Here is an 11,670-nt window from a genome sequence, read left to right on the forward strand (position 1 = left end):
GGATATATCCGTTGGATATGTCCCAATGTTCAGGGGTTGGGTTTGGGGGCTGCTCTCCTGGGCATGGAATGTCGGGTGTGGAGGGAAGGCACCATGGAATCATGTGGTTGGAAAAGACCTCTGAGATCACCAACAGCCAACCCAGCTCCCCCACCATGGTCACCACCGAGCCATGTCCCCAGGTGCCACATCCACGTGTTTTTGAGCACTTCCAGGGACAGGGACTCCACCAGTGCCCTGGGCAGCTGTGCCAGGGCTGGGCAGTGGCAGAGCCATGGTGGGCACTGCTGGGTGGGGATTCCAGGGACTGGCAGCGGGATGGGCCAGCTGGGCAGCAGGGCACACATGCAGGGGGTGCAGTGGGAAGGAAACAACCTTGGATATGTTCGTTGGATGTGTCCTAATGCTCAGGGGTTGGGTTTGGGGGCTGCTCTGCTGGGCATGGAATGTGGGGTGTGGAGGGAATGCACCATGGAATCATGGAATCCCTGTGGTTGGAAAAGGCCTCTGAGATCATCAGCAGCCAGCAGCCAGAGCCATGGTGGGCACTGCTGGGTGGGGATTCCAGGTACTACAACGTGCTCAGGGCTTTGTTCTTCCTCGCCAGACCCACCCTGGATCCCGACGGGAGAGTTTCCGACGGGAGCAGCCGATCGGACGGTGCCAGGGGGCACGGGGAGTTCACCCCCCCGGCTGGGTGGTGAGTCAGGGGGGCATCCAAACCCTTCAAACCCCAAACCACCCCACTGCTCCCTTTGTTCATCCACTGGGATGCCCCGATTCCCTGAGCGGGCGATGCCTGTGGAGTGTGGGGGAGTTTGGGGCCCAGCAGGGACATTCAGCCAAGATTCCCAGCACTTGTGAGGATCCCTCACGTGCGCAGGATCAGAGCCTTGAGACTGCACCACTTCCTTCCCGTAGCCATGACTCCCTTCCCAGAGATCCCAGCATGTCCATGGCCCAGAGAAGCCACAGGGTGCCGTTCTACATGGACAGCCTGAACTACAACAGCAGCAGGTAAACGGGCAGCTGTGGTGGTTGTGAGGGAAACTTCCATGAAATTTGGGGAAGAGAAGCCAGGAAGCAAAGCCAAGAACTAAGAGAGAAACGGTTTCCAGGGAGTGGAAACCATTCCAGAGGCACAGACCTACTGTTAAACCATTCCTAGCAAAAGCTGCCCAGCACAGGGCCTGGAATACATCCATCTCTGGTCTCTGGAGGTTTCCCACCATGTGGGATGCCAGAGCAGAGGGGCAGGAGGATGGAGAGCTGGTCCCTGGCCAAGAACTGGCTTTTGCTACGGGAAAAAAGAGCTCAAAGTGAAGAGAGACTTGGAGAGACAAGATCAGTGTCCCCAGAAAGTCAATGATCAAACAACTGAACTGCTCCCAGAATGGGGCTGTTGGGAGGGCAGGAGCTATCCACTATGGAATACCATTGCCCTGGGCTTCCTGCAGTCCCTCCTGGTAGTGCCAGCCCACCCACGTGTATGGGGCCACCACGGGGCTGAGTGTTGGATCTGGACTGGGCACTATGTTGTGGGTGTGAAGAGGAGGCACAGGATCCCTGGATAGCCTTGGAATGGCTCCAGGAAAGAGCAGCCTCCTCTCTGCAAGGCAAACAGCCCAGGTCTCATGGCTGAGCCAATGGGCCAGGCTGTTTTCCATAGTTTTGCCACCTTTCCCCTTCTGCAGCTTTTCCAAGGACTGGGCTGGGGACAGTGGTGTTGGCTTTGGCCACCACGGCCCAGCTGCTCCTCTCCTGCTGCACATCCTGTGCCAAATCCCTCCAGAGCTGCTCCCATTCAGACTCACTTGGAGTCTGTCCTTATTGGAAGGTCTTATTGTCCTTATTGATCATCTCTCCCATGGCCCTATAAATGAGACTTTTCCAAACCCCTTCTCCAGGGAAGCAGAAAAGGAGCTGGTTTGGTGCCAGTTAAGGGCTGTGATACCAACCTGCCCTCCCAGCAGCAGGGGTAGGTCCTCTCCTGCCAGCTTGGCTCCTGTGGTGGCTCACAGATTTTCCCTCTCCCACCAGGCTCCTCTCCAGTTCCAGTGAGAGGCTCTCCAGCCCCGGGTTCCATCCTGACTCCAGCACTGCCGGGTAAAGAGCCAAGGGGGCACAGAGCCATCCTGGGAGGGGAGACATCCCAGCCTTTGGCACCTGTGGCAGCAGGACCAGGGCAGTGCCCGTCCCTGTGAGGCATCTCCAGTGCTGGGGCAGTTTTGGGCCCCTCACAAGAAGGACATGGAGGGGCTGGAGCGTGTGCAGGGAAGGGAATGGAGCTGGGGAAGGGGCTGGAGCAGCAGGAGCAGCTGAGGGAGCTGGGGGGGCTCAGCCTGGAGAAAAGGAGGCTCAGGGGGGACCTTCTGGCTCTGCAACCCCCTGACAGGACGGGGGAGCCGGGGGGGGGGGGTCGGGCTCTGCTTCCAGGGAACAAGGGACAGGAGGAGAGGGAACGGCCTCAGGCTGTGCCAGGGGAGAGTTAGGTGGGATATTGGAAAAATTTCTTCATGGACAGGGTTGTCCAGCCCTGGCCCAGCTGCCCAGGGCAGGGGTGGAGTCCCCATCCCTTGGAAGTGTTCAGAAAATATGTGGATGTGGCCCCTGGGAACATGGGTTAGTGGTGACCACAGTGGTGTTGCTGGGCTGATGGTTGGACTTGGGGATCTTTTCCAACCTTAACAATCCTGGGATTCTCTCTAAAGTTATTCAGTAGCTCAGACCCAGCTCCCCATCCATATTCCACATTAGTATTGGAGATGAGAGTGTCTTAAGGAAGGAATTCTTCCCTGGGAGGGTGGGGAGGTTGCTGGAATGGATTTCCCAGAGAAGCTGTGGCTGCCCCATCCCTGGAAGTGTCCGAGGCCAGGTTGGATGGGGCTTGGAGCAACCTGGGCTAGTGGGAGGGGTCCCTAGGTTCCACCCCTAGTTGTTCCACCCACTAGGGGTGGAACAAGATGAGCTTTAAGGTCGGTTTAGATGATCTTTAAGGGCCCTTCCAACCCAAACCATTCTGGGATTCATGTTTCTATGACACAGAAAGTGTTTTTTCTCAGTAAAAAAAATACAAGGAAGAGCTTTTCTTTCCTCAGCTGTGCCAGGGCTTAGTTTGCCCGTGTAAGGAGAGAGGATTAATTGTAGCTTTTGGGCAGCAGTGAAAATGCCCCGTGGAGAAAGAGCCTGATGAGTTCGTGTCGTGGTTGCGGGCAGAGCTGGGGGCACAGGGCAGAGCTCAGCCCGGGCACAGCTGCACGCACAGGGGGCATGGAATTCTGAAACCGGGAGCGGGGAGAGGCGGGGATATGAATATGCAAAGGGAGCAAAACCATCCCCAGACAAACCAGCGCTGGCTGAAAACCCTGGGGATATTCCAGAGGCGGAGCAGCGCTGTGCCAGTCGGGTTTGGTGCCCGCGGGCAGAACCGCGAGCTCTCTCCGCGCTCATTGTGTGAATAATCCTGACACGAGCTGGGAAGGACTTATCCCTGCAAAACCGGCGGATAACTGGATGAAAGGGTTACATTATGCATCCCATTCTTCCTAATTAACTTGATTTGTTTTGGTGGGGTAATTAGAGGACTGTATTAGGTGTTCTTTAGCAACAATGCTCGCTCTCCGGGATTTATCCCAGGACAACAGCATCTCGTCCCGTGTCCCGGCACACACACACACACACAGACACACAGACACACACACGCACACAGACACACACAGACACACTCACACGCACACACGTGGTCTCTCATTAGCTCCACTCTTTTCTCATGCAAATGCTTCCCGTTCTGGTTCCTTAGGAGAGGGATCCTCTTTGTGAAGGAGTACGTGAACACCGGCGGCTTTCCAGCCTCCCCGCGCTATGGAAGGTACGAGGAGCGGCCGGGGACACTCGCGTGTCACACACGTGTCACTCACATGTGTCACACACACACGCGTGTGCCCGGCCCAGCACGCGGCTTTGCCAGCTCACACCTCCCACCCGGCTCCAGGGGCCGGAGCACTCGGAGCCCTGTTAATTGGGGAGCAGAGTTTTGGTGGGTGAGGACCCAGTTGTGACAACTCCTCCCTCTGTCCCACCGCTCCCAGGGGCAGGGAAGCTCCGCTTGGAGCGAGGTGGTCTCTGAGGTGGATGCAAACACCACCCTGCAGGTTTTTAGGCTGCATACTTGGCCACCGCTAGGCTTCACTGGGCACCTGAACACTTAGACAAACGATTGGAGGTGGTGAGCAAAACGTGGAGGTTGGAGGTGCTCGCTCAAAAAAAAGTTAGTTTTTGAGTTTAAAAAAGTTAAATTAGGCCGTTTGCAAGCTTAAATCTTCAGTCTTTTGTGTTCTGCTTGAAGGTAACTGAGTGAAGCTGCTCCAGACTGGCAGCAGCGTGGCCCAGAGCAGGGTTTGGCCCGATGGAAATCATCCTTCCAGTGCTGTGGCACCAGTTAACCCCAGTTTGATGCTTCCCCGCTGGCACTGAGCCTCCCTCAGCGCTGTGCTGGCATTCCTGGGGGAGCTGATTACAGCCTGGAAATCTCCAGCCTGTCCTGGAGCTCAGCAAAGCCACTGTCAGCAGCCCAAGAGAAGCCAAATATCCAGGAAAGCCAGGCAGGGAGGGAACACTCAGCTGGGTGAGACTAGGGATGTGCTCCCTGCCTTTTCCTGCAGAACAGGGCAGGGTTTGGGAGTTCAGTGAGCAATGAAAACAGGTCCTATTTCCAGGGGCCAGGTGGAAACATCCAGAGGAGTGTTGCTGGTGAGTGTTTTGGAGGCAGGATTTCACAGCTTTGCTGGTCCAGCCACCGGTGCAGGATTTTACCAGTGGAAAATATGCTCCCCCTCCTTGTATCCCTGCTCCCAGCCCACCTAATCCTACCTTTTCTGACATTTTAATGAGATAACCTGGTTGGTGGATGGTCTGATGGCTGGCAAGGGGTGGGAGCATGGGGTTGGGAATATACTGGAGAGGGGAGAGAGCAGAGGGAGCTTGCACTGCCCAAGTTTTTGGCTCTTCTCAGCCCCTTCCTGAGCTCCATTTCCCAGCTCCTGGAGTGGGACCCCCAGCAAGGGCTGCCTGACCCCCTAACCAGCCCTGGAAAGGCATTTCCCTGATGGAAAGGGCAACACTAAATGATGGAACAGGGAAAGAAACTGCTTCCTCCTGCTCCCTCCCTCCTCCAGGACGTTCCCAATGTCCCTTAGAGGTGCAGAGTTGTAATTAAAGGTGATTAAATGTCCTTCCTTGTGTCCTATGCTGACCTGCTGGGAAGGAAACTTGAGGAGCTTCTCCCCAAGGAACAGGTACTGGGACATTCCAGATCCCTGCATCCATGATTCATGATTGCAGCTGAGATTCTCTTCCTGTATTTTCCCCATCTCCAGTGGCAGCCTTGTGGATCTGACTGATGTGGACAGAGCCAGCTACAGCCACCACAGTTACCTGTCCAGTGCTCCCCTGCACAGGTAGGACAGGTCGGGGCTGCCTTGGGGGGCTCAGCAAACCCTGACCCAGAAATGACTGGAAGGGTTTGATTTTTTGAGGATATTGGGGGGGGGGGGGTTGGTGGAACAGCAGCATGGAGGGATCTTTGGAAAATACAATGACATTGCCTTGAAGTCAGAGAGGCCAGAGGAGGCCAGGAAGGTGATCAGAGGGATGGAGCAGCTCTGCTGGGAGGAAAGGTTGAGAGAGTTGGGATTTTTCAGTCTGGAGAAGAGAAGCTTTGGGGTGACCGAACTGTGGCCTGCCAGGACCTGAAAGGAGCCTGCAAGAAAGATGGAGGGAGACTATTTCCAAGGGCCTGGAGTGACAGGACACAGGGAATGGCTTCAAACTGACAGAGAGTAGGTTTAGATGGGATATTAGGAGGAAATTCTTCCCTGTGAGGGTGGGGAGGCCCTGGCACAGGTTGCCCAGAGAAGCTGTGGCTGCCCCATCCCTGGAAGTGTCCAAGGCCAGGTTGGACAGGGCTTGGAGCAACCTGGGCTAGTGGAAGGTGACCTTGCCCATGGGAGGAGGGTGGAAGGAAGCTTTAAGGTCCCTCCCAACCCAAACCACTCCATGATTCTAAGACCTGTCCTGCACCCCTGGGACAGCACATGTCCCTCTGTACTGTCACTTGACACATGTGGGAGCTGGTTGCTCACAGGGGTTGGTAAAAGCCTCTGCCACCAGTGCTGGGACTGGAACCAGCTGGTGCTGCAGAGGAATCCATCCTTCTGTCCTGCCCAGGCCCAGTGACCCCATGTGCAGTTACTGCAGCCGCGAGATCCGAGACTGCCCCAAGATCATCATAGAGCACCTGAACATCCACTGCCACGAGTACTGCTTCAGGGTAAACCTCTCTGCTGCTGCCCTGAGCTGCTGGGAATGGAGGGGGAGGGAGGATATTGGTGCAGATTCCATCCTCAGGCTTTCAGAGTGATGGATCCAGCGTGTGCCAAAGGCTTGTGTCGCGTCGGGACAAACGAAGTTGGGCAGTCCCAGGTGTTGGTTGCATCCCCAGAAGTTTTTCAGGTGCTGGAATAAACGTGTGTTAGAACAAGGAGGATTCTTTATCATTAGCAGCACACTCAGGACACCCTCGTGTCGCTGTCCCTGGGGCAGACTTGCTGCTTTGTGGCCTCTGTGCCCCAACACAGGGCTGGCTGAAGCCTCAAAGCTTGCAAAGTTTACAGGGAAAGTCTGTGGGGATGGGGAGGGTGGGAGGAGGAGGGATGGGGAGGGTGGGAGGAGGAGGGATGGGGAGGGTGGGAGGAGGAGGCCTCCAGGTCCATTTTGCTGTTCAGCCTCAAAGGTCAGACCCTCAGCTCCTTACAAAACGATGCAGAGATTGTTCTCTCCCTGCTGTCATTCCTGTGGGGGGTTTTGGTTGCTGCCTGACTTCCTTGTTTTTCCTTTGGCAGTGTGGAATTTGCCACAAAGCAATGGGAGATCTCCTGGATAAAATATTCATCCACCGGGACATTGTCCACTGCGACAAATGCTACGAGAAACTCTTCTAGGTGAGTTTGCTGACCTTTCTGGGGTCAGCAGGGGGTGAGAGCTCAGAGCTCCCTGACTGAAGGGCATTTAAACCCTGAGGGATCCATGCTGGGATCTTCCTGTGGCCCCTCAGTGGGAAGCAGTGACCTTGGTGCAGAATTACTCTCGAGCTGGTCCTGGGGGGTGTTAGCTGGAGCCAGAATCTTGGTGACAAACAGCTTCCCGGGGGTGACAGGCAGGGGCTGGCTCGAGTGATGACAGAAGTGTCCCTCAGAGGGAGAGAGTCCTCTTGGGAGGTGATTAAAGGTCCCTCCCTGTGTCCTGGACTGACCTGCTGCGGGTGGTTTGGAGCTGTAACATTCCTCTGACAAGGAGCAGCACTTCGGTGGCAGGTGCAGCTGCTCCTTTGTGTAAAGATCCTTTGAGAGGAAAACCTTTGGAAAAAGTGGAGCTGGACACTGCCAACAGATCAGTGGGCTGGACATGGTTTGGTTTTGTCTGATTAGCTGGAAGGGGCAGGAGGCACCATGGCAGCTCCTGCACTGGGCTGTAGAGGCCTCCTGTCCTCCTGCTGCTGAGAGGAGGAGGAGGAGGAGGAGGAGGGAAAGGGGCTCCTGCCTCACTGCTCCTTGTTCCTTGTAATGTGATGTGACTGGTGAGCCCATCCCTGCCCCACTGACTTCCATTCACCCTGCTCCATGTGCTCACCTGCTCCTTATCTGCTTCCAGGGTTCTGCAGAGCTGGGAAGGCAGCCCCTGGAAGTCCACAGCAGCATTGGAATATAGCTGGCAGTTCCTGACTGGCCAAGAGAGCAGAATTCCTGCTCCTGCTTTCCTCCAGTTCTTTCCCCTCTCACTGCCCCCTGGCCATGAGTGAGTTTAACACCCTGTCACTGTCACCTGCACAGGGACAATGATGGGAATGAGACAAGGCAGCCTCATCCTCAAAGATCTGGTTTTCCAAAGGTCTGGGAGTCAGGCAGAGCTCCTCAGGTTTATGGGAGCTCATTGCCACGGGCCTTTCCTGGTTCTATTTTTCCTTCTTTCCCATGTGCAGCCGGGCTGTGGGAGCTGGCACATGGGCACCGGGAGCCTTCAACACTAAATTTGGATTCTTGGGAAGGGTTTGAATTTAGTTCTTAGCAAAAGCCTATTTCTACTTCTTTCACCCCCAAATTCAGCCTAGGAATAGCTTCTGCCTGATTTCCATTTGCTTTCCATGGGATTCCAGGAGCACTGGCAGACTGGCTCTAATTGTGTGTCAGCTTTAATTCCTCTTCTGCCTCCTCAAGTGCTGCCTGTTTGGGAAGATAACACTGTCCTTCCCCTGCTCCTTTAACCCAGCTCTGAGGGCAGGTGTCTCACGTGCCAGAGAAGGGGCATCTCCATTCCCTCTCCCCAAAAGAGCTCCACTGCAATCCCAGTGTCCCCCCACTCCTCCCAAGGCTTTGCCCAGTGCCCCTCATCGCTGTGAATTATTTACAGCACAAATGCTCACTCACGGAATTGAACTTCCACTCACAGAAATCAGAATTGTGTCCTTTTAGCTCTTAATTCAGAGGCTGGGAATGCTGGATGCCAAATCCTGAAAGTCAGCCTCTGTGTTTTAAAAGCGTCCAGACTTACTGTTTTCTCGTGGGAAGCATCGGGAAGCAGAGAATCCCAGAATGGTTTGGGTGGGAAGGGACCTTTAAGCCCATCCAGTTCCACCCCCTGCCAGGGGCAGGGACAACTTCCACTAGCCCAGGTGGACACTAGACCTGGCCTTGGACACTTCTAGGGATGGGGCAGCCACAGCTTCTCTGGGCAACCTGTGCCAAGGCCTCCCCACCCTCACAGGGGAAGAATGTATGGAAAACACATCCAGAAGTTCCTTACTGGGACCAGTCCCGGTGGTGGGGGTGGACTGGTACAGCCCCTGCTCCGCCAGGGTTGGGATTGTTCGAAGAACCAAAGCAGAAGATAAGCTGCAGAAGGAATGTGTTCCTGGATGGTTCCAGCCTTCCTGACAGCCTTACAAGGAGCAGGAGCTGTCCACGTTGGGCAGTCTCCCCCCAGCTCCGTGTCTCCTGTAGGAATTGTCTCCCCTCAGCGCTCAGCTCTAATAAACAGCCTCAGCTCTCGTGTCCCTCCCTGCCCTGTGTCTGGTGTCACATCTCCTGTCAGTGCCCTCCGAGCTCCTGGGCTGTGCCATTTGTGCTCCTGGGTGGCCCATCCCTGAAGTCACCCAAGGCTCTGCTGGAGGAGCAGCAGGACCACCAGGCAGGACGGCCTCAAAGCTGGGGGGGCTCGGCAAATACGGGCTGCTCTTCTCCACAGAGTTCAGTTGGCTGGTTGTCCCAAAAACCTGTGATTTCCTGGGGAAAGGGAGCCCTGATCCCCAGTGCTCTGTGTTTGGGAGCAGCTGAGGGAGCTGGGGGGGCTCAGCCTGGAGAAAAGGAGGCTCAGGGGGCACCTTCTGGCTCTGCAACCCCCTGACAGGAGGGGGGAGCCGGGGGGTGTCGGGCTCTGCTCCCAGGGAACAAGGGACAGGAGGAGAGGGAACGGCCTCCAGCTGTGCCAGGACAGGTTTAGGTTGTATGTTGGGAAAATTCCTTCACAAAAACATTGTCCAACCCTGGCCCAGCTGCCCAGGGCAGGGGTGGAGTCCCCATCCATCCCTGGAGGGATTTGACAGCCCTGTGGATGTGACACTTGGGGACACAGGTCAGTGGGGGCCTTGGCAGTGCTGGGGAAGGGTTGGACTCCATGGTCTTGGAGGGCTTTTCCAACCTTTACAACTCCATAATTTACGATCCTCAGTGGGCCCTGAGCCGAGAAATCCTCCCTGTGTCCACCAAGGGGTCTGGATTGCTGGTCCTGGGGGTCCTCCTTGTCCTTTCCTCACACATTTCCTGGGATCAGGCTCAGAACTGTCATCCATAACTGCGTGTAGAGCATCACAAAGGATTCAAGGGGTGTTTTTCCCCCCCTTAACAACCTGTATCACCCAAAAGGAACCTCCAGTAACCCTTAAATGTTATGCTTCATAATTTGTTTTGGCCTGAACTTCGGAAAAATTACTGACCTACCCCTTATGAGCAGAAAAGAAATTACTTTGTTTTAAAGAGAGAAATCTTCCCATTTCCTGGTATCCCCATGTATCTGTGGAGAAGGGTCACCTGCACACAGATTTCTCCTACGTGACATATTTTCTTTCACAGGAAGATCTTATTTCACTCAGGATCCTGCTGCTTGTGGGGACAAACCCTGACTAGTTTACTTCACATGAACTCAAATATATATTATAATAATAAATATATAATAATAATATAACAAAAATTATTACTAAGTTATTCATTATTAATATATTAACATAACGTTACAACTAATAAGATACTTTATCATAAATTAACTTATAATAATTTATTATTTATTAAGAAATAATAATATATAAATAAAATATAAGTAAAAGAAATACATAAATAAATGGCTATGAAACGTGCTGCCAGTGACTGAACAGAGATGGAGGCAAACCCCAGCTGGCACCACAGGCACTGTGTGGTGGCACAGGGCACCCTGCTTCCAGAGATCCCCTTTTCTGCACAGTTCCAGACCTTCCCAGAACACCTGAAAATTAACAGAACGGACAAAAATCATCTCAAGACCATCAAAAACCAGGACAAACCTTGACAAGTACCAGGGCTGGACTGGCACAATAAAACAGGTTCTGCTCACAGCCCTTGGCCTTGGTGGCTGCAAAACATCCAGTGCTTCTTATCAAAAGGTGCCAGAGGGTGTGTTTGGGTCCCACACGCACGTTTGGGAGGAGGATGTTGGAAGAATGATGATGTTTTTATTGCTGCCTGATGAAACAGTGCCCTGAAGAGCCCTTACACTCCCCGGGGCTTCGGGAGATCCCGGCCAAGCTTTTATTTTGTGTCTTTTTCCAGATCGATGCATGGGGAGAGACCCTTTCCTTCTCACTCAGCCCTCTGCCTTGCCCCTCATTCATTCCCTTCCCCCTCCTCACTCTCCCCTTCCCACCTCTCACTCCCCCATTTTCCTCCCTTACCCCTTTTCCTCACACTTGTCCCTTTTCCCCACACTCACCCCCTTCCCCTCAGTCACCTCATTTCCTCATCACTTGCCCCTTTTCCCCTCACTTGCTCCCTTTTCCCCCTCACTGCCTGTCCCCCTCATCCTCTTCCCCCTCACTCTCCTTTTTCTCCTTCACTCACCCCTTTTCCCCTCATTTGCCCCTTTTCTCCTCACTCACCCCCTTTCCCTCCCCAGCTGCTCCATTACCCTCTAAATCCCCTTTCACCCCCTCACCTCCATACCTCATCCTGCACCTCATTTCCCCCATCACTCTCCCCTTTCCCCCTCCCTCCCTTTTCCCCTCATTCACCCCTTTTACCCTCTCTCACCCCCATGTCCCCCTTACTCACCCCCCCTCACTCCCTTTTCCCCTCACTCACCCCCTTTCCCTCCTCACTCACCCCATATCTCCATCACTCCCATCTTTCACCCTCTCACCCCCATTCCCCCCTCAGGACCATCCCCTCACTCCCCATTCCTCCATCACTCCCCTACATTTTCCCCCAGGACCATCCTCTCATTCCCCTATCGCCCCCCTGGACTGTCCCCTCACTCCTCATTCCGCCTCTCACCCCTGTTCCCCCCTCAGGACCATCCCCTCATTCCCCCTCC

General features: G+C 54.5%; 1 protein-coding gene across 1 annotated transcript in view; it reads left to right on the top strand.

Annotated features, from left to right (window-relative positions):
- The window catches only part of ZNF185 (zinc finger protein 185 with LIM domain), a 42,256-nt gene extending 33,665 nt beyond the window's left edge, over nucleotides 1-8,591 (top strand). Inside the window, 8 exon segments of the mRNA XM_032702338.1 lie at nucleotides 608-700; nucleotides 922-1,017; nucleotides 2,041-2,106; nucleotides 3,800-3,868; nucleotides 5,376-5,456; nucleotides 6,226-6,328; nucleotides 6,900-6,998; nucleotides 7,708-8,591. Coding sequence (XP_032558229.1) covers nucleotides 608-700; nucleotides 922-1,017; nucleotides 2,041-2,106; nucleotides 3,800-3,868; nucleotides 5,376-5,456; nucleotides 6,226-6,328; nucleotides 6,900-6,998 — 607 coding nt within the window. The 3' untranslated portion in view covers nucleotides 7,708-8,591.
- The last annotated feature ends 3,079 nt before the right edge of the window (nucleotides 8,592-11,670 follow it).

This window comes from Chiroxiphia lanceolata, chromosome 14, assembly GCF_009829145.1.
Source record: "Chiroxiphia lanceolata isolate bChiLan1 chromosome 14, bChiLan1.pri, whole genome shotgun sequence".
NCBI lineage: Eukaryota > Metazoa > Chordata > Aves > Passeriformes > Pipridae > Chiroxiphia > Chiroxiphia lanceolata.